Genomic DNA, 27,789 nt, shown 5'->3' on the forward strand with positions numbered 1-27,789 from the left:
AAGGACCTTATTGCTTTCCACAGGCACCCTGCTCTTGGCCTTAATGCTACATATTTATTTGTAGAGAAGCTATTGTTGTGACAGCATTTTGCTTCAAAATGTGTTTGCAAGATAGCACTCTAAGAAAGCAAGTCTGAGTGTTATGAAGTCCTATATGGAAAGCAACTTGGTAGGCTAATTTACTTGGCATCTTGCTCTTAATTTTATTTGAACACACTTCTGTATCTTTAATAAAGTTTAAAATGTCATAGCTATTTGAATGTTGTCACATTAGGTTGTTATAGCTCCAAATGTTTATTTCTTCTCCATTTGGGACTATGAATCTAACATACAGTAACGTGACTACTTAAGAAGATCTATTACATTTTACATCGACCCAGCCACTATGCAAGTACATAAAATTTGCATAACAACAATCCTGATGTTAATTTTGATTTTAAAAACTGTTTGCCAGAACTATTTCTCAGCTTCTGATATTTTAGCTAATTGAAATATTTTCTTGCCAAGATAAACAAATACACTAATATTTATTGTTAATTAGATAAATCTGGCTGGAATTCAGTTTATCAGAAGTGGGTGGTTCATATATACATTATTTAAACTCCTCTAATTTTAAATCAGCAGAACGTTTTTTTAATTTGCTTTGAAAAAATTTAATGGCAATTTTTCCACAGCTCCCCTGATTTTCTACACTAGTGCTTAAATACTGTTGCAGCTGAAAGCTTTTGTTCATATGCAACCTTGAACTGCTGTACTTTCAAGTCCACTGTGGTATGTGAAAAAATAGTGGGTGAGGAGAAGAACGCTACCTTGCCCTTTATCCCAGCATTCCAAACGAGCCTAAGGTGCACAGGTGCCACACAGGGAAATAGTTTAAAAGGACACTATTCTTCACTCAATCATCTATTTCTCTACACCATCATCCACCAAAGAGAAGGCAGCAGAAACTCAGTGGAACTCTGCCACACAGTCACACCTTCCTGTGATGACAGCTGACCACGTTCCTTTGTCTTGCGGACGACAAAGGTAGAAAAACCAGAAGGCTGCCGCCAAACTTCGCAGGACTCCAGTGAAACTCCACGTTCGTGGATGGTCTCCAACAGAGGCCTCCACGCCACACAAGCTGCAGCTGACCTACAAGAGGTGGCCGCCACGTGTCCGTGACCAACCCCTCGCTGTGGAGAGCTGCAGTGTGTGCTGGCTTCCTTAAGGATGGCCGGCCGCACGGAGCACTTGGAAAGGAGGTGATGGCTGGACCGATGAAGGCCGACGCCTTGGTCCATCGAAAAGGGTGCCTACATGATATGTCCCTCAATCCAACGCCCTGCACACTGCCAGGAATCGCCTCTCCCGGGTTCGCGCACGGATTGTCCTTCCCGCAGGCAGCCTTCGGGGCAGGGCCTCACCCCGGCTCCCCGAGCCGCTGCCCAGGCCCGGCCCGGCCCACCGCCCCCGGCCGCCGGATCCGGCCCCGCCGGTCCTCCCCGCCCCGCGGCGCTGCGGAGCTCCCGCCCTCGCCCCTCTCTCTTCCTCCGCCGGCAGCTGCGGCATCCCCGGGGCGGCGGGACCGGCAGCGAACCGCTCCGGCGCACGGCCCGGGCCGCCGCCATCTCCGCGGTGCCCGGTCTCTGCCCCGAGCGAGCGCGCTGAGGCGGGGGCCGCTCGCCGGGCCCAGCTCCGGCAGCGCAGCCATGCCGGCAGCCCGCGCCGGGCCGCGCAGGGCCGCTCTGCGCCCGCAGCACCGCGGCGGCCCGTGCGCGATGAGCCGCCCACCCTTGGGCACCTTCTCCGCCCCGCTCGCCTCCTCCTCCCACGGAGCCACCCTCCTCCTCCGCCCCCTCTCCCTGCCAGCCTCCTCCCCGCCCTTCCCCGCGCTCCACGCCGGTGCCGGAGCCGCGCGTCACTCGGGCTCCAGCCCCGCCGCAGACATGGCGACACTGACAGCGGTCCAGCCGCTCACGCTGGACAGAGGTAAGCGCGGCTGCCGCCCTCCCCGGCCGCCCTGCCCGGGGCACCGCGGCCAGCGCCGGGTCTCCCCCGCGGCTCCAGCGCGGCGGGCGCTGCCGCGGCAGCGCTCCGGCCCCGCAGTGCCCGGGGCCGGCTGTGGGCAGCGGGGACGCGCCTCCTCGCGGGACTCAGGTGGGCGACGGGAGAGGGTCTGAAACGGAGGAGGTAGAACTTTGTGCGGGCAGGGGCCGGGATGGGGCAGGTATTCCGGCGGTGCCGCAGGGGCAGGACGCGGCTCCGCGGTCGGGGTTCCGGTCCGGAGGCGCTCCTCGGTGCCGCTCCGCCGTCCCCACCCTGCGAAGCTCCCCCGAGGTGGGCGCCCCCGCCTTGGATCGGCGCCGAGGCCCCGCGTCGCCACCCCCGCAGGTGGCTCGGCGGGGGATGCTCGGTGGGGCAGCGCCGTTCCGGCAGCGAGTCGGGAGCCCGAACCTCTCGACGAGAGCGTCGTTTGCCGGCAAAATGCGGCTTTTTGGGGACTTGCGCGGGGATGTGCGGGGAAGGGATCCGTGACTGCAGCTTGTCCTTTCGCATGCAAACGAGCGGTTCTGCGTATTCCCGTAGACAGCTGCTCGGTCCGGGCAGGGAGAGAGCTGGTGCTTGGGTAGCCTTGAGGCTGTGTCAGTAACCTCATATAGATAGCGTAAGGGGTTGCTGAAATCTTGAAGTTTACAATTCAACTTTTGCCTCCAGGCTGTAAAAATTGAGCCTCTCTCCCTTGCAGTGCAATTGCTCCCGTAACACGGTTCACCAGAAACCTCGTTAGATTTCTGTGTGTTACAATGGAGAGCAACTTTGCTCGGGTAGAGGTCCATAGGTTCCCAGTACGGCATTCTGAATTGCCGAGGTGTCCTTCCTTGCATCCAGTCTCCAAGAGGCTCCCAGTCCCTATAAGTCTTGTACTCTTGAAAGCATAATTGACGCCAGTGCCTTGGTGTTTAAAATGTTTCGGGATTTTACCCAAAGGATGAAGACAGGTTGTTGAAGTAAGACGGAGATTTTTTTTTCTGTGTATCTTATGCAAATGAAACACAAACTCAGTTTGAAAATTATAAGGGAGGGGTAGTCACCTTTACTAGAACCCAACTGAGAGCAAAACAGTCCACAAAGTACGCCAGATACAGTTTGCTGGGCTTAGATTCCAGCATTAGTAGAAAGGGAGAAGCTAAAGTTATTTTTACTGCAATAGCAAAGTGTTAGCCTGCACTTTAAATTAAACTGCTCAGAAATCCACTGTGTAATCTACAGTTTCACCCTAATACTGTTTTCAGTAAGCAGGACAAATCTACTTCTGGCAAAGGGTTGAACAGATGGCAATCCATTAGCAAACCTGCCTTTTCAAAGGAAATATTACTATTTCAGAATTATACATACCTTTTTGTAAAACTATGCTTTAAAAATTCCACAGTACACAAAAATGCATATTAGTCCTAATTTAAATAGAAGCAGGGTATGCCTAACCATTTGGCAGACATGCCAGTGTTGCTGTCTCCCTGTTTGTCAGCCATGGCTGGTGTTAGTGTGAGTGAGATAAAACATCACAGAATGATAGGATGTGATGTGCAAACAAAAATACAGGCAAGAGGAAATAGATTTAAACAGTGCACCTGCCCTGCAGAAGGCCATTTCGTCAGAGGGATACACTTCATCACTTGTAACATGCTGCTCTGTCAGCTGTAGAGGATGGGCTGAAGCAACTCCAGAAGCAACTAGACCAAGCCAGTGCTTCCAAATATTCTCTCTGTAGTCTTTCTTTCACAGTCTTGGGAGAGGGAAAGTCCTACATAGTGAGATTTTCTAGATTGCTCTTGCTTTGGTTAAAGCAGATGAGCCGTGTTTACTGTCACTTTGCCTTGAACTTCTCTGCTGTGATCTAGGCATAGCCCTGCAAAGTCTTGTACCCTCATATCCCTTTCAGCATGTCTAACAGGAAGCTCAGCACAGCAAGAAAATAGGGAGCATTTCAGGAGAGGTGCTATTGTTAGCCTTGTGTTTCTGGGGGAATTGCTGCTTGATTTCTGTCCAGGATATGTTCTGGATTCCTCCTTGTTATGGGTCACTGACATGGTAAAACATCATAAGGATGTATGCATTAGAAATCTGAATTACGCTCTGACGTGGTCTCCTCCTGGACAAAATATTGACTGTATTCTAGTACATAGATGGGAGCTTTCTTAAAGCCTGACGTAAATGGCATTCAACACCTGTATGGTAAAATGAATTACCATTTAAAGGTGAAGGGCATGAGGAGTGTGAATGATTGAAAGCCAATTATATTCTGGAAGATTACTTCAGTCCAAAGCACAGGAATTAATTTCCTTAATTCCTATTATCATGTGCCTTTCTACCTGCACAAATGTGTGCAGGTTCCATTAGAGCTCTTTAATATGTAGAACAAGTTCACAAAATAATGGAAATTTTAATCACTTACAATTTAATCTCTAAGGCTTTTGCCTGACCTTTGCATGGTGCTCTGTTGGGAGGAGGGGAAGAAATCAGCAACTGTTTCAGGAAGGAAACTTCAGGCACTGTAGCAAGGAGTGGTACCACTTAGGGGAGGGTGGCCCCAGCATTTGGGAGCTTTGAAAGAGAAAAGTGCCTGCTGGGTGTCTTCCAAAACTCAAGTGAATCTTCTCTCTGAGAAAGTGCTTCGTTCCTACCTTTATTGCAAATGTCTACACCCTGAATCGATAGCACCCCATCAGTAACCTCGAGTGTCCATCGGAACCAACTGGTGGGATTTTCCAGGCATATTCAAAGCTTAAATCTTCAAGGTTTATAGGGAGCTATACCTTGTTCCAGGTCGAGACAAAGTTACATTAATGCCTTCAATAAAATGACAAGCAAAAAAAAAAGTAAACTTGTGTGATTTTTTTTTGTTTTTATTTTATGTTCAAGGTTACGGACTTTTAAGTATATTCCCAGCTTAATTTACCTCCATTAAAAAACTCTAAAAGGTCACTTCAGTCTAAAAGAGAAATGTTTAAAAACACCTATACTGTTACTTTTGACTTCTTCCACAGGTATGTCTTCATTAAGAACTTTGTTAACACTGGTTACAGACAGCTCTGGTTGCAGTTAGTTGGCATTTTCCAAGTCTTTATTTGTACTGGCACTCCTCTCGTCACATCGTACTGCCTCTGCCTCTCCTCTCAATGTCCTTTGTCTTCTGCAGAGCCCTTGCTTCACCCTACCCCATGATCAGCAGTGGCTGCCTTTCCCTTCATTATCCCGAGCCCCAGGTCCCCTTCGCACGCTGCCTTCTGTTGCCTTGCTCTTCTCAAAGCCCTGGTGCAGTTAACTCCATTTCTCTGTGCGTTGCCCTTAATCTTTATCCATTTTCCCTGTTCAGCAACCCAATTTCCTCCTCTAATCCCTGGTTCTTCTGCTCCCCGGTGACTCTCGGCACCTCACCAGGCTGACATAGTCTCAAATGCTGCATACAGATCCAGCAGCAATGTTCTGCGTTTCTGCAAGTGCAGTGTCATCACCTGCAGCCGGTTTGGCCTCCTCATGGTTGTGTGGAGACCTGTGAGTTCCTGTGTACTGCACGTCACATTCTAAGCAATGAGAAATTAAAGCAAGCTGGTTGTGGGTGGGATCACTTCGACTGCTTTAGCACAGTCTGATGAAAGCATTTCCTACGAGTACCATTGCCCTCCTGGAAATATGTTCGAAGGAAATGGATTTTTGTGCTTTCCTTGGCACACATTTAAGGACTGATCATATGGAGGCCTGTAAATTGAAGGAGGTATCTTTCTAGCTGTGCATTATAGATGTTCCTCTCTATATGAACATTTTTATTTGACTAAATGTGTGACATGTTTTTTGTAAACCTGATCTTAGTTCAAATTTTGCTTGTATTTTTCCTTACAAGATAAAAATCTGCTCCAAAAGAAAACTGACCATGTATTTTTCTCAAACTGCTGCAAAATCTGTCCCAGTTCCTCTGAATATGATCATGAAAATGGCAGCTTTAAAAGGGCATGTTTTTGTTTTTGAAGATACAGAATTAGCCTATACAAGACTACCTCCTTATCAAAAACCAGGGAATATCTTTTCATATGAAGGGAGACTTTCAACTGCCTTTTGTTAATAATCCATGTCCTACTATGTTTTTCCCTGTATAGTTACTATTCATGTCACTCACTAGTGGTTTCACTTCTTAATGTGACTGATGGTAAAAGAAGAAATTTGAATAGACTGAATATACAGTGCTGATACTTTAATCCCAGTGAAGTTTCATAACAAGGTCATAGCTATTGGCTATTGACAAACAAATTTCTCTTGATTTCAAATACATCCCTGGAAATGGAAGGATTTCTTGCTGTTTGACTGTAATGCATAACTGAGTTCTGCTGTTTTATATGAATTCAAGCAAACATTTTTCCAGTGGAGTCAGTGTTCCAGAAGTTCCTGAAAATCCATTATAAAGCACCATGTTCAGTGCCAATAAATAAGCATATCGATGGGCTTGGGATTGCCATCAACTGTTACACAAATTTCAGATGTGGTAGTAGATGGCACCTGACCATTAATATACATGGGTACTTGCTAGAGTACTTCTTCCTTTCTCTTCATCTCTTCTTGTCATTTTTCTTCTCACTACATCCTCATAGCCTACATAATTGGGGATTTTTTCCACATCTGTGCCCATATATATGTATAAAACAGAAATTGTGTCCAACATTAATTGCATTACACTGTGCATATATTATTATAATGTATATTATCTTGGAAAAAAATAAAACATACTCATCAGGAAGAGAAAATCAGATTCATAAAGTGTGAAATACAGTCCTTGACAGGGGAGCAGCATAAAGCCAGATCTCTTTTGCACAGGGTGAAGCCCTGTGGAGCAGTGCTAAGTGATGTGCTGTTCCGCGCCTGGCTGCCTGTCTGTCATGGGGATGTCTTCTCTTGCTCTTCAGCCTAGCATGCTAAAATTGAAAAATCCTTCTGCAAGTGCCACACAATTCAAGTCTAACATTTCTCCTCTTGATGTGCCAGCTGAGGACATATGAATAACCAAATTCATTCTTCCAAGAAAAAGAAGTCTATTGTTTGTAGGGACAAAAAAAAGAAGTGACAATTCTAGTTTTAGGCTAAAATGTTTGGGGTTTTTTGCATCAATATGTTACCATTTATTTGGTTTTTTTAAAATGCATTTTTCTGAAAGGATGGATTAAGGTAAGTGGGTTGAGACAGTGGTTTGTGGGTATTGACTGGGACACTTTACGAGGATCTGTGCAGTTGAAACATTGGTTAGATTGTGCAGTTGAAGCATTGGTTAGTTAAATGTGCGGTTCAGCTGTGCCACCTGGAACTCTAGACCTGGAGTGGAAGCAAATACCCTCTGTCATGTCACTATGTGTCACCTCTGATGTTCATGAGCAGTGTAAAAATACATGGATTTAAAATTTAATACACATCTCCAGCTTAAATGTCTCTGTGGAGTCCTCACCTGAAAAGGTGCTGGGGCACATGGGAGCTCTGTGCAAGGTGGGATATGCCTGCGGCAGCTGGGCACCCACAGGAGCACATCTTTTAGGCTGGGCTTCCCATTGTAGGTGGGTCCTTGTCTTTCAGCCCAGAGTGATGCATGGTGACATGGAGATTGGGAGCTACGCCTGTATGCAGGCAGATGGAAACATCTACAAAATTCATGGCAGATTTTAACATTAAGCCACCTTTGTGAGGTGTAGAGGGGGAAAACCCTAAATTTTCAGTCATTTTTCGTTTAGAAACATGTAACTAATTAGAAGGCAGAATCTGCAGAAGATGGGTGTGCTGTCAGGACAGGTTTGAGAGGCACCTTCAAAACCAATGGTGGTGCAGGGACCTTGAATTCGTCCTGCTCTCCCTGGATGAAAATGTTCTTTAGACATGGTAGCAGTGAATGAATCATTTTAGCCTATCTGGGTTTATCCTCCATAGAGGAAAATAGTACAGCGAACTCACGTGTATCCTGCTTTTGACCCCTCTAAGAGCACCTGCTATGAGAAGAGCCTGCACAGTTGCAAGATTCACCATTTGCAACAGGTTGCAAGAGTATTAGTGATCAGAAGACATGATGGATACTATTTTCTATGTTGTAAATATATACTCTCTATTTAGAGATAATGTTAAAAATGAAGAATTTATTTTCTAAATAACATCCCTATGCTAGGTCACACTTATTTCAGTTTCACACTGATGTCTGAGAGACATTTTTATAACTTCAGACAAACATATTAATCTTTTGATGTACTTGTAAATAAACAATTTTCTTAATTCTATCCTATTGCTTGAGTTGGACTTCTCTGATGATGTTACCAGAAAGAAAATTTTTTGAAAAATGTAACAAGTGAAGTCATCAGCTTTTTGTGGAGGATTATTTGTCCTCTGAGTTCACTGTTTCAGGACATGTACATACCCGTTTCTCCTTAACGTTTAAGTACAGGTTTTTGTCTGACCGGTGTTGTTTGAATACAAAGTACTATTCTTGAAGGTAATGCAATAGAATTTGAAATATGAATTAAGTAAAATGATCAATTCCAGTTACTCATTAGAAGCACAAATAATGAGGAGGAAGGATTTAAGAGGAGACCGTGGCTAAGTCAGATAGTGTTTTGAAGCACATACCTGTAAATTAGTCTGCCTTAGTGAGTGCCAGAACACTTGTTTTAAATGATGCATTTCTGACATTTTTAAAAGTAATATTTACTAATGTGCTATGAACTGTACATGTATATATAAATCCGGGCATTTTGAAAGTTAATCTCAATCAGCTTAATTTTCTTTTGAGACATTGCTGAAGAATCAGCCTCTTGAGAAGCATTCAACTGTTAATTCTCTATTCAGATGAGAAGATTTGATTTATAATTTTTACATATAATAACAATGTTATCCTGAGTGTATAAGCCACAAGTTTGGATCTTAGAGATGTTAAATAAAGAGGGATATGTATATATATATTTGAGAACTTGTTTTGCTAGGGTCCAAAAGGGAGTGGTTAAATAAACCTTGAATTTCTCAAATGCAACTTATCTAAGCTACCAGGAAATGCACACAGCTTCTCGTAATGTGTTGTTATCCTACTGCTACTTTACTAATAGTTATAAGAAAAAAGAGATTAAAAAATCTTGATTAGAAAAAAGAGATTAAAAAATTTTTGATTAGAATGCCATATCTCAAGAAGAGATCAGAGGATGATTGTTCTTTATTTTTTAAAAGATGTAACAATGAAGTATCCATGAATACACAAAGCATCAAAGCGTTGATTTTGTTTCCGTTCAAACAGGGATAATTGTAGAAGAAAGAGTTTTGCTGAAAATAGGCTCTTAATTTATTTCTCCTGAACTAGTTACATTTTACTGGTTTTTTTTAATAAAAGACCATGTTTAATCATTAATCCTTCACATCCACTAACTCTTTAATTTTCTATTTCAAGTATGTCTTCTGAAAAAGTAAATCTCCTAGACCTTAAGGAATCAATTCCTCTACAATCAGTTAAGCATTGGGGAAGAATGTACTTGAAACAGATTAGGTGCATAACTGTGGCCATCAGCAGCAATCGTAGCCCTCAGAAATGGATATATCATCATCTCTTCACTTTTCAATAGACTTGGCAGCTGTGTTTTTGTAAAACAGTACTTACTGAATCAGCACAGTAGCAAAAAGATAATATAGCTGTTCTTTCTTACACAGAGACAGACCAGAGAAACTTGAGAGGGCGTGGTGGCTTTCAAATCTATGAAGCAGCCATTGGAGAAATTGGTGGGTGTGTGTCTGATCTCTAGCCTGACAGTCTTGTAACATGGTAGTAATGGAGTTCCTGTACATCGCCTTTTGCATCCTACTGGTACAACTATGTGAAAGTGTGTGCCTCTCATAGATAGATACCTTGGAGAATCAAGCTGCAACCTGAGAGGAGTTCTAGTACTCCTGTTTCAGTTTTTGAGGACATGTAGGACACCAAGCAACAGAACTGCAAAGGCGACTGAGCACTCTGTTTCACACGGGTTTTCTGTTTCAAGGTTTTGTTCGTAGCTTGCTGCAGCGATTCAACAGTCACAGCTTTCTTCGAAGATCATATTTCTTTCAAAGTTGAAAGCTAACAGTGATTGGTTGTTGAAATCTGCCAGCAGTGAATCTGTACTGCCTCATTTTGCAGGGTTTTATACAAAGGATTTTATTTAAATCACTTTTTTTCTTGCTGTTGTCGTTTTTTACCTACACACTTCGAAAGGATAAGGGATTTTTTTCCTTTCCTGAGAAATGACTAGGATGTAACCAAATACCAGAGAGATTCAGTCTGCAAAAAGCAGTATTGTTAAATCCACTAAAATTTAAGACAGAATATTAACTCTCTTTTCATTACCTAAACCTCCAAATAAAGTGCTAAACATGTGTATGTAATTATTGTGTTGCAACTGTCATTTTGCACAAATTACATATTTTCACTGTTGTCTCATTAGACTCTCATACTATGTAGAAAAATAGAATATAAAATTCTGATTCTAGACTTCAAGTGACAATTTGTATTGTCACTATGTACACTTGCCAGTAGCCCACAGCCATCTTTTTCATCTTTCTGGTAATCACATGAAGAGATTTAAGGCTAAGATTAGCTGGAGAGATAAGAACTGAGGGGAAGCAGCGGGAGACTCTAGTAATGACATACAAGCAGGAAAAAAGTGAGAGTTACTGCTTTGGCTCAAACACAGAACCTGTTGTGAAGGAGAATTAGCATCCCTAAGTTAACCCTACCTCCCTTTGTGAGACACCTGTTGGGTCTTTTTTTTCCTCTCTTCCTGTCTTCTTCCCTGCCAACAAAAATCTCTGTGATGCAGACTAAAAACGCACGCTGGAAGTAGCAGTGTGGGAAAGGCATGAGGTTGCCCATATGGCCAATAGTTTTGTTTCATGATGCTCACATAGTGTGTATAAATACTTGATTTTGCTTAGGCAAGGGAGCAAGAGAATGGATTTTAGCTAAGAGAAAAGTGTGTTGTTTTTCCTTCTGTTTTTCTTTGTTCAGGCTAGCTTACTCCTTGTAATATTTTCTGTTTTCTGCTTCTAGCTTAGACAGTTTCTCAATTTTTTTCACTGATTTGAATTTTTTTCCTCTATATACTTGAACTTTAAAACAAAAAATACTATGTCCGAGTCCTCAGGTTATGTTAATGTATCAACCCTTTATTTTACTTTCAATCTGGGATCAGAACCTCTAAATTTCTGATTTGCCATTCTAGCCAAGTGTCCAGAATGCTTTTGTTTAGTGTTCAAAGGAGCTTCATGCCATTGTGAATGGTGTCTGCCAATGCAGAACTGATCCAACAAGGTCGAGTGATGTGATCCAGACTCAGAGAGGCTGGTGACGCTATCAGGCACCACTTTACCTGATGTTTATCACTACAGAAGGCAGCAGGCAGTTTCCTTGCTTTTACATAGTTCAGCTGGTAGGGACTTAATGAATTAAGGCTGGGTGTATTCACAGTACTGAATTTCTCAGCAAGTTATAGCTTTCCTTCAAAGGATTTTTTTTGTTATTTCACAGTTTCAAGAAGTCGGACAGAATATCATGTCACGGGTCCTATGCAGGCAAATAACTGCTTTAAACACCCGTAATCTCTATTTTTTAAATAAATGCTTTCAGAAGGATTGAGAATTTAAATAACACAAAGTTGGAAACTACAGAGTACCCTGCTTCCTGCAAGAAACAAGTGTTAAATAATAAATGCTTGTATAGTCCTCATATAAATAATATATACTTATTTGAATTCAAAATTAACTTAAAAAAACCTGTTGTCTTCTTGTAACATTTTTGTAGCCAACTGTACCTAGTCAAAAAGAAGGGATCAAAATCATGTTTCGTCTGTTCTATTCATCAGAGAGTGGCTAAATATAAATCATAAATATGATTGCAAAGAGCAGGTATGATGAAATACTGTAAAGTCAAAATTACGTACAAAGGGAAGAAATTTTACCTTTTAAAAAAAGGAATTTTACCTTCCTTTCCCTCTTCTCTACAGCTAATTTAAGGAAAAAAATAATGAGATTTTGTTATAAGTACTGCATTAGAAAATACCATAATTTTCAATGCTTTTCTGTTCTTTGCATTTTCAGATTTATGTTTTGATTTTTTTCTCTTAAAGGATAGTTTGGTATCTTGTTTTTGCACTGATGCTATGTTCAATGTCTTCTACACAAAGCAGTGGGTGCTGTCAAATGTAAAGGGTAGCTGTAATTTCATCTTTCTCACAGATGGCAAAATCTGGTGAAAATTTTCAAACTTGTCTTTTGCATCTCCTCGTCCTGATTGCTTTAGAAATTGCAATGAAACTAATAATTTGGAAGAAGAAAAATTTTATCAGTGTTTAAAAATTATTAGGCTTTAAGGTTAATTTTAAATGTTCATCTTTGAAAATTCTAATTGCATTATCGCTCTGCAGGCCTTGAATTAAGCCAGTGAAATTCATCTTATTGAAATGATCCTGAATTATCCATTAATTTTTGCTTTACTGTTCTATGTTCATTATTATTTCTTTAAATAGTCAGCACTGAAAATGTGACAATACCATGACACTTTCTCTAAGTAACTGTCGAAGTCTTAATAGCTCTAGGTACTCTACAGATCAATGTCACACATGCACAAGCAAATCAAATCTGAAATTGTTGACAAAGATGCTCCTGTGACTTACGTTAGTCCAGTGAAAGCATCAAGGAAAAAACTGGGACTAATTCTATCTATGTACAGTAATGAATATGCTAAGAAGATTGACCGAAGTAAAGCAAATACAGTTCTCACAGTTGGCATTCATGGTAGGTTAAGGCTAAAAAATTCCTAGCTGAGGACAAGAACAGAAATCACTAGTCAAAACTTAGTAGACTAAGAAGCAGGGCAGGATTACTTAAGACATTGTACACATTATAAGGTTCAGAGAACACAGAGAGCATATTTTTTCATTTAAGGGAGCCTTGTCAGTGTTGTATTTGAATGAACTAAGCGGAGTATTCAGGAGCAGTTTGCCTGAAATGCCAGCATTTCAGTTTTTACCCAAACCAGCCAAAGTGACTGAAATATCTGAAGAGAGCGCTGAATGGATATTGGATTGAGGGGTCTCAAGGCAGTTTGCTGTCTGTGATCACAGATGGCACTGCTTTCCCTGCAAATAAACTGTGTCCTTTCTAGAAGTTATTTTGCAAAACATCTCAGACATCTCAGACCAGCCTGTCTTGTTCAGGTGTTGCTGCCAAAGCTGCTGGAAAAATTCATGGTATATAACACTGCCCTGGGCTGTGCAACAATTTCATCAAAGGCTCTCTGTCTGAGAAATGGACTCAAGCAGAGAACTCGGATGCTTCTGGTGTGCCTGAGAAGCTAGAGCCAAACAGAATCTGAGCACAGCTCAAACATACAGACTAAAACAAGGTCTGATGAGTAGCCAGAGAAAACGAGCCTGCTCCAGGCATTGGGAGAATGTATGTAGAAACTCATGAGGATATACCATTAATGTCTGTCTCATTTTGCCTGTCACATCAGGCAAAATGAGACAGACAGACATATATTCAATTATATATAGCTCATGATTTCCTGACTTTTTCTCATACATTGAGAAGAAAAAAGAAATCCATAAAATAATTAGTTATAGCATTTTAAAAAGCTTTAAATCAAAACCATGTTGGCCTGCCTTGTAATGACACTTCTCTTGTCAAATGTAACTCTTCTGAGGTATGATGTCTCCTGGACCGCACGGAGATAAATTTGCATGAGTCTTTCTCTATATATCTGGACAATAAGAGTGGGTTTCCTCATACTGGTGTAGATGTCTGATATGTAGGATGTAGGCATTTACGTCTGAGATAATCATCTAGTCTTCCTTCATAGTCAGCAAAGGGACAAGGCACTCCAGAGTATGATTCATTTCATGTAAAGTAGGTCAGATGAATTGTAGCCTCAAAGTGTCTTTTCTTCGTCATTGACTGGAACAACAGTTGCGGGTGAGTCGCTGAGCTGTCCATGTCTACATCAAAAGTGTGGCAGCTGAAACCCTTAACACAAGGTGAGTCATGAGAGCTCTGTACGGTTTTTCTTTGTTATTTTTATTTATGTATTCATAGTATTGTTTAACCACAGGACTGTAAAGTGACAATGCATTAAACCTGCAATACCAATGCATTAAACCTGCTACCCATACCATCTAAACCAGAGTGAAAGCACTGGTATTATTATTCTTGCTTAATCTTATTAATTTGAATAGGCCTTACAGATGCCTACTATGAAGTATTAAATCATACTGCTGTTTTCTAAGAGTTTAGCTCGTTGCTCCCTGTACATCGAGTGTGATTTACCATGGTGAAGTACATCTTTACACTTTGATTAGCATGAAATTTGGGGCAAGACAAACATATCAATTTAAATGAGAAAAAAGGCTGCTCTTTCCTTCAACATTGCTGATCTCTCCAGATTACACTAAATAAATATATTAAGTTAATGGAAGGACCTCAGAATTTAGGAGAGCACTGTGCTGATAGTGAGGCACCAAAGAGGTGAACGGAAGCATATTGGACAGTTTGGTATTGTGAGAGTAAGACTTGGCATGGTGTATAAACCAGCAGCTGACAGCAGAACTCTAGTAATACAGAACATTTTCCAGAGAAAGACACTGAAATTTTTCCAAAGCTGGTGCTTTAACCATGAAGTCACATAAATACTTTGATACAATGTACTAGGGCTGTTGGCTATGAATTATGAATGAACTTTGCTAATCACCACTGAATTTTGATTTCCCAACCATTGATTACCTGCTGTCATTTGATAGTGTTTGGAGAAGATTGCTAAATATAATAAAGCATCCTGTCTAGGCCTGTGGAATTATGATAAAAAGTTGACAGAATAACATTAAGAATTCTGGAATGTATTCTCATGAGCTTAAAGGAATAACTAAACCTGAACACAAGTATTAGAGGAATGAAAAACTACTGGCAATTATAAGGGGCTGTTATGTCATGCAAATTCTTCACCTTCAGCCTGATTAAAGGTCTTCAGGATCAACAGAACAGAACTTGCAAATTTCCAGGATTATTATTCTGTAATGCCATAGTGAAGCTAGTGAATATTTTAGAGACTTACTGAGTATTCTTGCTGTCAATTTGTAGTGATGTTTTACCTTGTAGAGATATCAAAGGGTGGTGTTTATGCAGCACATTTACTTTTCCTGCTAACCAGCATGCTAATGCAGTGACAGTCTCCAGAATTAACAGAAATGAGGCATAGAAAGACCTCAAGAAGATGAGAAACCTATTCTGTAATACCTTGATAATACAAGGTAATCACCATATTTTGGCTTTGGGAACAACCAACAACTTAATTATGGAGTACTTACCAGAATAAAGAAACACTGTTTCTGTATGTTTACTGTTTCGACCCAAACTGATATTACATAGCATTGCAGCTACTATTTAACTGCCTAATATTCTCTGAAGTCAGAGGATGATATATTTATTTTAAAGATTGCAGACCAATTCTCACATAGACTAGCACAAAAAGAAAGAAAGAATGAAAAAAAAAGGGGTTGGATAGACACCCTGGTAGATCATTTTGCAGTATAAAACATGCACACACCTTCTTTTTTCAAGAGTCGCTCAGGTATTAGATGGGACACATTTAACATGCTAAAATAATTTGCTACATTTTTCCCCAATAATTTTCAACCTGACTACACTGAAACAAACATAAACCCTGCACAAAGTCTATCAGAGTAAAACCTCAGCCTCAACAACTTTCAGAGAATGCTGAAGCCTAGTCTACTCAGTTTTAGTGGTAATGTGAAAGAGCACTAAGTTCAGACCAGGATTCATTCTGTGGATTCATAATTTGCTTTGACGTAAAAGGTGTGTTAGAAAAAGCATTTGCTTTTCAAATGTCTAGCAAATAAAACAGATCAGTCTACAGTGCTCACTTGAACAAAAGCCAACAAGTGAAAACCATATGTAACAGAACAAAGAGATAACTAATCCAGATGACCTTTTTTTTCAACTGCACATACATATATATGTATACGTGATGTATACATATATATGTACATGTACATGTTCTACTTGTAGTAAGGTATCATGCTACTTCTGTGTTCTAGTGGTTTCTCCAAGGGTTTGTATAGTAATCTGCTTGTGTCCTGCTAGCAGTGGAACATCATTCAAATGAAAATACACAAAAAAATTAAGGTATTTTTTTCTGAGAGTCATGCTTTTCTTCTGATGAGTGCACTTGATAAAATACATTCCACCCACCCACAACCCCCTGCCTTCTCTGTGTTCCTTTGATAACATGACCCACCACACTGAAAGAGTATTATTTCCTGAAAAGCTGTAGGCAAGAATGATGATGAGAAGAAGTAAGAGGAATGAATGTTAAACGGAATGGGAGAAAGAGGAATTGTGCATATGTATGAGGAAAAAAATAATTTAAAAGTGTGCTGAGAGTTTGATTTAATAAGGGGGGGAAGTAAGTGCATATTCCTTTTAAGATGTATGTATTGTAGAATACAAAGGAGTAATTTCTACCTACATCATCAGTCAATTCCTACCAGTCTGTGGGATATGAATGGGGGAAATGATGATAACCACATCAGCACAAGTTTCATGTTAATATAATGGAGTTCATATTTTGGAAAATGTTTGAGACTAGGCAAAACAATCCTTTTCAAAAATGAGTATCTTTGCTTTAAGAAAGGACAAAGGAAATACACAGAGATAAAAAGTAAAGATATTGAATTTAAATAATTTTAATGTAATTCTGTAGTTTTAAAAACGTAGTTTTCTTAAACATATATCTATGTAAATAAATGTCAAGTTTCTGGAGCAGCTTCATTGAATACAAAGGCAATGGGTAGTTATAAATGCAAAGTCTTTTATTGCATGTCTAAATCAGCCTTGTGAAGATGAAGGTTGTTACAGTTCGTGCCAGCAAAGTCCCCATGTAGAAGTGGTAGCATCTCAGCAGCAGTAAAGACAACAGCAGCAATAGTACCCATATTCCATGTATCCTAAGCATGCATGTTCTAACATTCTTAGCGCATTTTATTTTATTTTTAGCCAATCAGGCTTAAACATGAACTCTCTAAAAAAGTTTCGGACCTATCCTAAGCTAAAATTGATGTTCATTAAATTTCGTAAATTCTTATGCAAATTCTGTGCATATAGCTCTATCTGTTCTATCTAGGAATTTCTAGCAAGACTACATTATTTTTGTTATGGCTAGAATTTAACTAACTTTGCAAAAGGCAATGTTACTTGAAGTATAAACTAGGTTTTAGGGCTTCTCTTGCTAGCTTGCATTTCTACCTCATATCTGTGTGGATTTATGTATTTTAGATTTTCTGAAGGTTCTAATTCAATTCTCACATTTGTGGGCACTCCTGGGCCTGTGTGGATTTGGCCCAGGGGGATTCATACCCCAACAAATACACACACACACACTCTTGTCATCCATTTGCCCTTTTCACAAGTATGTAAAAAAACGATGTTTAAGAACAAATCCTTGGTGATAGCATTTGCAAGCAGAACTAGTTAGATTTATAATCAAAGGTGGATTTGAGACAAGAAAATTATCCTAGCAGTATTTGTCAAACATATGACCCTGCTCTCTAATTGACTTCAGCAGGGACAGATTCCCTGCTACATGCTTTATTTAAAGTAACTTTAACGTGTTACTCGTTGCCAGTCATTACTCAACGTTACTCGTTGAGCAAGAACTTACTCCAGTTTTATCTGGAGTCACCTTGAGAGAACCATCAGGAAGAAGCCTGTGCATCCCTTAAGCTCTTGTGCACTGCTAAATTTCACTTTTTAACCTGTCCTGAAGTTTCCTCTTCGAAGTTATTAATGGCAGGAAATACAGCCTATTTCATGAGGTCATATTTTATACACTCATGTTTTTACATTTTTAGCCTGCTCCAAGTCATCTGTTTTGTGCAAAGTGTTATATTTTGCACCTGACAAAGCATCAGCTGATAATCAACAACTTTGGCCCTGAACACATTCCTCATTTTCTTTCTGTAATTTATATACTCTTCTCTCTTTTGTGAGCAATATCCCACAAGTCATTGCCAAATTGAGCAAGCTATGGGCCTAGTGGTGACAAGAGGAAGAAGACTGCTTATTGTTAATGGATAGGTGAATAATAAAGCAAGAACTTGGGCATCAGCATTCATATATTTTAGCATGCTAGATGAATTTAGAGGTGCAAAGAATCAGAATGCTTTGGGTATATTCTGCTTTTGTTTACCTCCAGTCACTTCTGAGTCAGAAAGTTAAGTAATCTAGTATTGACAAATGACAACTTAGTGCCCACTTTTGCCTATGAGGCTCCATAGTAAACACCCATGCTAGACTTTTCAACCAGAAGATGAATTTGTATTTTAACACTCATCAATTTAAGAGTGATTAATTATCATCTAGAGTCTGACCTGTGCCCTAGGGAAATGTTTAGACCTGTACTTAACTCTTTTAGATTGATTAATGTACCTAAAGCTTTTTATGTTTCCTTCCAATCAGTACGAATTTCTCCTTTAATATAGTTTGTTTCAGGGCTATAGAAATGTGCTGTTTCCCAGAACTTTCAGGTATCATGATGACACTTCAAAACAGCTGCAAAATAGCAACCAATCTGCCATATGTAGCATTGTCTTTTACTTCTCACCAGCTACTGGCTGTAGCTGGTGAGAACTGTAGACAGTTCAAAACTTACCTGAACTGGACTGGTTAAGACCCCAGTCTGATTAAGTTTATGTCAATAGTTATTGTGTATAAGACAAATTACAGAGACTTTATCTGATTTATTATGGTAAGCTGTTGAAGCTTCTTCAGAATAAGTCATACAATTGCTTTGTGCTGTCTGAACTAGCTACAAGTCTTGTGCGGCAGATGAAGAAATGTCGGAGTCTAGAACATCCCTCTGGCCACCCTGGAGGGTTTGGAGACCGGACAGGGGGGTCTGGGATCTGTACAGGGGGGTCAGTTAGACCCACGCTGATCCCAGGAGGACACTGGGACTGTCCATGGGAGTGAACACTCACATGCAGGAAGAATTACAAATCCTAAGAATTTGAAATAAGTAGTGGATGGTTTATTATAGAATATAAATATAGAAATTAGGATTCTTAGCAAATGGGGCTGAAGAGACAAGATGGAGGAATTGGGGAGTGGCCCCTGTCTTCCTTGTTCTTGTTCTCGTCCCCCATCTTGTGCTGAGTTGGGTTTTAGAGATTGGCTTAGAGTAGAACTGACATGTTAGTATAGGTAATACGTATTGGTAAAATTTTGTAAATAAAAAATACGTCTCGGACAGTGGTTGGGTCAAAGATACCATACTTAAGGCGCTGGGCTCTCTGATCCGCCCCAGTCTGCCGCGTGTCCTGCTCTGCTGGGGATGCCTCACAGAGCTGAGAAAGAACTAAGATAAGGTACCCTGCCAGGGAAGTGCCTGGCAGAGTTGAAAAAGGACTGAGATAATGAAGAATAAACAGCCTTGGAAATGTGCACTGGCAGACTCAACATGTCGTCTCTACCTCTGGTGTGTAACACTTAGGGCAAAGAGAAGACTGAAAACCTTATTACCTCTGGGAACAGCAACCCAGGGGAAACTCCCAGGGAACAGCAATCTTGGGGGAACCCTTATTACCATGGGGAACAGCAACCCCAAGGAGAATCTCAGGGAAACAATAACCTTGAGAAAGAAAAATTCCAAAGCAAATCATTCAGTAGCTTTGTTAAAAAATCAACATTAACAACATTATTACTGACAACATCAAAAATTGTGCTAGGTTTGCATATTACATTTCCAACCTTAATGATTCTGTGATTCCATGATATTTGATGTTTTGTCATTCTTTTGAACTCTATTGAAATGATTCTTGCTAAAAGTGTATTTACCAGTCCTTAAATCCTAAAACCATTGTCTTTGATGTATTAGCTCTTATCAGTCATTTTCTTCTCTCTAGAATCTAATTTTTTCTTGATTTCCATGGCCTTATTATACCAGATCTCCTTTTAGCTTTCTGACCATCACTTCCATTTCAGAAGGATCTTGCCTGATACAGCTGTGATCTGGTAACGTGGCCTGGGTGCCCAGTAGCAGCTGAAGCACTGCTTGGAGAAAAAGCTCAGGTGCAATTGTTGAATTCAGGGTCAGGTTAGATTCATCTGAAAGTTTATGAGCTCCAAGACTGTTCTGCCATGCAAGCTACAGCCCACTAAGTGGAACCATCCTCCTGAAACATTCTGCTTTCTGATGTGCTTCCTCTCATGATTTGAACTGTCTTTTGGCAGATGCCTCTAAAAATGTTTGAGAATTGTTTAGGTATTTTTTAGTCTACTAAGGCAGAAACTACCATGCTGACTAGTTGCCAGCCTCTTTTAATTAAATTGTAATTTTTTTGAGATGTCTTCTCTTTTTCCTAACATTGATGCAGTGGATAACAATGATTTTCTTATAAACACAAATATATTATGATGATTTTTTTTCCTATTGCAGCTTATCCACTGTCATGTCTTTTTTTATTTCCAAGAGATTTGTCATATCTTTGTTGCATCAGACATCTGGTCAGTGTAGCTCAGTTACAAGCCAAGTATTGTAGAGCTGTTTCAATTAGCATAATCTCCCAGTCACAAACAGTATGATCTTTGTCATTGGAAAGGAGAATTATATAAGGTTGCTTCTAGACATTGTAGTAGTTCTGGAGTTGTGTGGTTGAAGGGAGAGGTTGGGGTTTTTTTTCTCCACGTAAAACACAGAATTAAAATACCTCAAATACTGTTTTATCATTTAGTGCTACCCATTAATTTCTTCACTGGAATACAGACCTATGTTTAGCAGAGTGGTGTTACTAGCCAGTAGTGGCTCTGGTGGCTGTGCAAAAGACACGAGAAGACGTGAAAATGGCCACACAGTCAAGATGGCAGCATTGCCAGGTTCAACTCTACCAGGAAACTTAAAGGAAAAGCTGGAAGGCAGCCATTAAGTGGCAGAGGAGAAAATCCCCTCCGTCTGAGCTTTCATCCTTAAGACTGACCAGGATATGTTTTGCTCAGTTCACTGCTAATGTAAGACAGTGTGTCTCTTGCTTGACTATGCCACTCTCCATAAGACCAGCCACTGTTCCTTGTGCTTCTGTGTCCCCAGTAATAAAGGCTTGTTGGGCATCTTATGGGTTGGTTTGGGCTTTTTTTGATGTATTTTATTAATAGCTGTGTAAATGAGGAACTAGTGTTAAAGAGAAAGAATTTGATTGAAGGTACTGGTACTGTTCAGCCAGACCAGAATCCCACTCACCACTCAATATGGCTTGAGCCCACTGGACTGCTCTCAAAGACACTTTGATCTTTCTCTTGACAATACATAGGTGCTTAAGGAGAAGTCAGGCCACCAAAAATAGTGTTTCATGTATTTCTTCATGTATTTCTACGGGTCATACTGGTTTTGTGTAGTAGACCAAGTCTTTGGAGACCTAGACAAGAACCTTACCTTTACTCTTCTCTAGTAGACTTCTCATTCTTCCAAAGAAGACTTTACCTGCCTCTAGAAAACTTTTATTGGTTGATATTTACATTTATAAGAAGCAAAGATCAAGCATTTTTTCTTGGTCATTGTCATCCTGAGGGTGCTTAAAGACACAGCTTCATTTTTTCAGATTTTCTGAAAGTAAACCCTATGTTTTTCCTGTGCCACTTTCTCTTCTGCAGAAAGTAAGAAATATTTCAGTTTAATACAGATTAGTCACTTTGAACTTGTACCTTTGTTGCAAAGAATATTTCCTACTAAGACTGAACCTCTCTCTGTCTGTTGTACGTGTGAATGCATGGTTTGTCTGTTCGTTGGGACAGCACAGCAGTGTTGTTGCCTAGCAAAGTCTGGTATGACACAAGACTAATACAGTATGTCTTGGTAAAGCTGATTTTAAAGTTAAAATGACAGTCAGTGTGCCCTTTTTAGTCCTTTATTAGTCACTGTTTATACTGATCCATATCCCTTTTGTTTTCCCCACTCAGATGTTGCAAGAGCAATTGAGTTATTGGAGAAACTGCAGGAATCTGGAGAAGTACCAGTACACAAGCTACAGTCTCTAAAGAAGGTGCTGCAGAGTGAGTTTTGTACAGCTATCAGAGAGGTATGAATTTGAGATTTATAGTTATTTCTTAGACTAACATTCCTCACCTGTAAAGAAAAGTGTATTTGCCTTTCAGTGCTACCTTGTGTAAAGGATGATGGATGTGAGATGTGTCTGTAGCTACCTGCTAATGTGCAGAACATTGAAGTTACTGAAAAGCAGACACAAAACAGTTGGGTCAGCAAGACATTGAGGCTGAAGCAATTAGCTTTCCTGAGGGGAAAGGGTGAATAATTAGTACTTTAGTATGCTGCTCACATTGTTTGAGGTAACCTGTAGAGCACTGTGCTGGGATATGGGCTCATACCAGTTTGGGTCAGTGCAAACTTGAATGTCTCTCCTTTGAGCTCAGGTGATGATAAAATCAGAATGCAGTGATGACCAAAAGGGGCAAGGCTGAAGTTAACTGAGCTGACAGGAATCTTAGCTTGGAAGTCAGTGGTCCCAGTGGGCTTTGCTCCTCATGTCAGAAATGCTTGTCATAGTGCTAAGAACTGCAATCATTCCACTACCAGCTGTGGTCAGGGCCTTTCTTCCTAAACTCTGCCTAGCAGTAGATAAATAATAACTGTTTTCTTCCAGTCAAGCTAGAGAAGATGCACCACACTTCTACATGGATACAAGCAGTTAAATGACAAACACTTCTCTTGGGAGTTTATTAAAAGAGAACATGATTTAATACAACATAAAGGCCCTAATGAAGGCAACATCTTTTTAGGAGAAAACCTGTAAGAACTTCTGTTTATCTGTCTCTGCCTGGAACCAGTCCTCCATTGCTCAAATCAATGGGGAATCTAATGTTCCCTCAATGGTAGCAAAATTGAGCTCCCGATAACTAGGCAACAGCAGCAGATTGATTGAGTGGACTGCTGAGTGGCTGAAAGGAAAAAAGAGATGGACAGACATTAGTTTAATAAGCAAAATGGAATGCACTCTTTGTTTTATGGAATATAATCTTCAATGTGACAATCAGGGAGAGGCTTCCACCTAATTAAATTGCAGTTTTCAAGTCTTTTTAAAGGGAGTAGTGTTCTCTGACAATAAATAATATATAGTGTTCCCTGACAAGAAATAATGGCACTGTGTGCCCTTAAAAGCTGATATTCTGACTAGTCCTTTCATTTAACCAAACTAAATGTTTCTTTAAGTAACCACAGGGCATAGAAAAGTTGTGGGATTGTTTGGGGTTTTCTTCAGACAGCAGAGCCTGGTACTCTATTTGTTAAAAGTAGCTTTGAATTTTTGAAGCATCGTCAATGAAATCTTAGCAAATTTATATTGTCTCTGGAAAACAGTTTTAGCAGAAGCAAACACAAAATTTAAGAACTAGGAAGTTGGCTTAGAAAAATGCATTCTCAGTTCAATGAATCTGAAAGTAGATCTTGACAAAATCATCTCAGTGGCACAAAAAGACTTTACAGAGTATTGTGTAAAGACAACCTGCACGTGACTGGAACTAGTTGTTACGAAAGAATTGAGAGATGATGAAAAACAATTCTACCAACTTCAGAAACAAAAAAAAGTATTTCTTATTAAGTATATATATAACCTATCCTGCTAATATATCACTAGCACAGAACAAAATTTCTACACCCCAAAAATTTGTACCATTCACTTCTATGTGTGTAAATCTTGTTTTAGAAAAAAATCTTCAAATATAAAAGGCCCAATAATAAATCTTTTCATTTAGGAATAGTGGGAGGATTGACATATGTACATTGTGAGTACTTAAGGTTGTTCAACATGAGACTTCTTTTGAGTTACATTAAGTCTGTGGCAAATATTTAGACTGTAACCCTCTTTCTTTCTACCAGCTGAAGAGCTGTTGAAAAACTTAGAAAATAATTGCTTTTATATTAAAAAAAAATTGAAAATTATGGAATATATTGGTCTCTTTACATTGTTAGCCATCTCCAAGCACTGCAACAGGGGCTGGGAGGCTATCTGAGCTGTGCTGTGTCATTAATCAGGGACGCCCTTCTTTTATGCCCTTCATGTACACTGGGGTTTATTGAACGGCACAGATTTTTTCTGAGTGTGTTTGAACTTTGTCTAGCTAAGGCTAGACAGAAATTTCTCTACAAATGCTCTCTCCAATTGTTTATTTTAGTGCAGGATGTGAGAGTGTGGTGACTAGATTTTAATTTTCTTTATTACCACCTACACAGACTAGAGGAGAAAAGTTGTTGACATTACTAGCGAATGCACTGTATTCATTTGGAAATAATGAGAAAAGTGGGAGTGAAGCAGATCGGGTGTGAGCTGTAGGTAGGAGTAATCAAAATGGCATGAGGAGGTAGGCTTTGTGTTAGTATGCAAATTCTGAAAGAGACTGCTTTTTATATATATGCAGATATTCAGATCTGCAGTGTGCTGTGTTCATTCTATAGTGCACTGTCTGAGCCTTATTTTCTTTCATCAGAAAATCTAGTAAAAGAGATCAAGGCTGACTTTTGTGGTCCTATAAACACCATAATGGAAGAATTTTGGAAAATAAAAATTTTCATTTTCCAGTCTATGAAATTATGGAAACTTAACTGTCCAGTCAGTTTGGTTGGTAAAATAAGTCCCAGAGAAACTCAGCATTGGGCTGAGTGTAGGTGAAAGGATCAAAGATGAAACATAATATGCACTGTACTAACTAAATGTGACTTGTCCCTTCTACAAGTAGGAATTCTTTAACTACAGAAGCAGGAGGTTACTTTTATGACCCATCAGCCTTTAAAAGTATGAGATATGTTATTAGATGACATACATTTCAATCTAATGTGTAGGAATTTACCTAATGGCTGTAATTAATTGTATTTATGGGGGTCTATTTAGCAAATCAAATTTCAAATCCCTAAACTAATATTCCATAGAAATAATTTTTTTAAAGTGACTGAGTGAATGAAATTTAAATAGAAGTACTTTAGCATTTTTCAAGGATGCTATGTTAGGAAATGGTGATTAATGGTTCTCACTTAGCTAAATATAAGCACCACCAACTGAAATATTCTGTCTGGCACTAGGCAGGAATATGGATTAGCTCTGAAAATAATGGAAATAATTGAAGTGTATAATGGCCTCAATATTTCCTTTTCACCTGAATACCCCTAGACCAGAAAACAAGTTAACCAAAGTCTGATCACACTAAAAGTCAGTTTGGGGGAAAAAAAAAAAAAAAGTGTTTTAAAATTTCTTATTTTATAAGCTCCCTAGCTACATGAAGATTAATTAGCCTTCTATAGCTTTGTCATCTGATAAAACTTGCACAAATCTTGTCCATTACACCTTTAAGTCCTTTATCCTTCTAAATGATTTTGCTGTTTATTTAAAGCTGTTGCTATATTCATCTGATTTCCAGGGGGTTACTGGAATAAATGAAGCGCTGTGAAAGTGAATGCATAATTGAGTTACTGAGAAGTTATATTCATATGCAACATAAAATTAGACAACCTAATCAATAAAGTTACTTGAAGTGTTACAGGTCAGCAAAAGGAAGTTGTAAGAACTGTAAGATAAGGTCTGGTCTGGCAAGAAACCCTAAAGACCTGTAGGCACAAGTGATAGAATAAAAAGCTGAGCAAAACACAGTGGAACATCAACAAGAAAATGTGACATGCCTTAATAGTTTATGTGAATTTAATTTACTCCTAACATTGATAATTGGTGGTCAAGCACCAGGAGGATAACAAAACAGTTTGATAAACACTTGCATCTCCTGGTGATTTCCATTTCTGTGTGTTAAATATGTAATATTCAGGTGTATTTCATTTTTCTCCCAGCTTGCCTTTGCTACTCAATTTTCCATTTCAAGGTTAAATCTAAAGTTTTTCTGTGGCGATATTATTTGAAATAAGATCTGACTAGAAAATAGCTATAAATCAATGCCAAATTAATCAGATAAAAATGTGATGTGGCAACCATACACAAAAAAGTAACCATTATTTTATATTGTTATGACTCCCTCCAAAATATCACGTCATCACAGAAGAGCAATTCTGTAGGATTCAGTCACTGACAAAGGAGGAGCAATCTAGACAAAGTACTATAATCTTGTACATCTTGTATGAAATTAGACATTAAGAAAGCATGTTGTCTTTGAAAATAGTTCAGTTCTCACCTCAGTAGTTTAAAATTTTTTAAGCTTGCTATCAAATATAGACAGAGCATCCTGGACATTTAAAGACTCCTGTCAACTTACAGGCATAAAAATGGCAGTAGCAGAACACTGACTCACATTTTTTATGACGTCTTGACACTCCCTAGTTGCTTTAGAGATGTATTTGCTTATGTTGTATAGTATTAAAATCACAATTTCATTATATATTAGGTAGAAAAGTTTAATAAGCCTAGTCAGTATATTGGAATGATTTCCTTAAATTAATAATTTTCATTTCCATGCCTTAGCAGTCTGAACACCCAGAATTCCAGTGCTGCTGATGTGCAATGTGTTTTTATCTGGCCATTTCCTCAAGATGCCCACCCACACTTTCCATTATTAACCCTGATAAATGTCTTTGCAAATATTGAGGGACCAGAAGGAGGCTGCTGGGTGGTGAATACTGAATCTGGTAGTACTGTGCTTATCACTATACTGTGATACATGTGTGTCACAGTATAGTGACAAGCACAGTACCACCAGAAGACAGCAGAAGGCTGTCTGGAACCCTTAGATGTTCATTCACTTCAGATGTACCAGTGTGTTGGTGTACTCCATTGTTACAGGGCTGTACTGAATATAACAATCTGGGTATTAGCTGGACTCAGGCAAAAATTCTCATTAATTCTTTTATTCAATTATTAATTTAAGATTTTAATGTAGGAGTCATTTAAATACCTGTTTTCATTGTGTTTCAAGAATCTTAAAATTTGTTCAGTTTGCAATATAATGCTGTTCCTCCACATCCCAGACTTAGTCTCTGAAAGCAGAATTTCATTGTTTTCTGTCTCATGAGTCCTTATAAAAATAGAGATGCACCAGGCCAAATTCTCTCAGTTGGTACCAAGGTAAGCCCCAGAATCCAAATTCTGTCCTGTGTTAATGCTTTTTGTTTTTCTGCTGGAAGCTGCATATTTGTTACAGGAGGAGAAATATGATTCTGGTCTGTCTGTCGTCTCCACAGGGCACGCCCAGCTTTTGAAGTTTTCAAATTATAAGATGCAAGCTTGAAAAAAAAAATTATTGAGAAGACTTACTGCTATAATTCACAGCACAGAACTGTGATTAAAGCTCAGTAGGCAGCCTGACATCTAAAGATCCCCTGCTGTCAACGTTTACCCGTGCAAACCGAACTGTTGGTCAGATTGAGCAGAAGTGATATGTCAGACTTACTAATAAGGCAATTAGTAAACAAAAGGGCAATAGGACAACACATAGGAGCAAAGTGATGGAGATTTATCAGCTCAGATTTGTACCTCAGGTCACAAAAAGCGGTGTGGTTGTATTAGTATGATGCCTCATTAGACTGGCTGGGAAGCAGAGTTCTCCTTAGGCTAATCTGATACCTTGTTATAACTTGGCCTGGTGTTCCTGATAGCTTATTCAGTATCACTGCACCATTAGTTTAGTAGTAGGATTCATGCAGTAGCAAATACAGAATTGTGCAAATTGACCAATTTCATTCGGTTTTTTTGCACGTTTATGCATTGA

At 39.6% G+C, this 27,789-nt stretch overlaps 1 protein-coding gene across 3 annotated transcripts in view; it reads left to right on the top strand.

Moving 5' to 3' along the window:
* The first annotated feature begins 235 nt into the window (after positions 1-235).
* LIN7A (lin-7 homolog A, crumbs cell polarity complex component) overlaps positions 236-27,789 on the top strand; it is a 48,826-nt gene continuing 21,272 nt past the window's right edge. The window contains exons 1-2 of one of the 3 annotated variants that reach the window (XM_063396410.1): positions 236-1,971; positions 22,036-22,154. In XM_063396410.1, the coding sequence (XP_063252480.1) occupies positions 1,248-1,971; positions 22,036-22,154 (843 nt within the window). In that variant the 5' untranslated portion in view covers positions 236-1,247. Of the gene's footprint in view, positions 1,972-2,122; positions 2,140-22,035; positions 22,155-27,789 lie in introns of those variants that run through there. The other 2 variants (XM_063396411.1, XM_063396412.1) reach the window with 2 other exon arrangements.

Source organism: Prinia subflava, chromosome 4 (assembly GCF_021018805.1).
Source record: "Prinia subflava isolate CZ2003 ecotype Zambia chromosome 4, Cam_Psub_1.2, whole genome shotgun sequence".
In the NCBI taxonomy this organism is placed as follows: domain Eukaryota; kingdom Metazoa; phylum Chordata; class Aves; order Passeriformes; family Cisticolidae; genus Prinia; species Prinia subflava.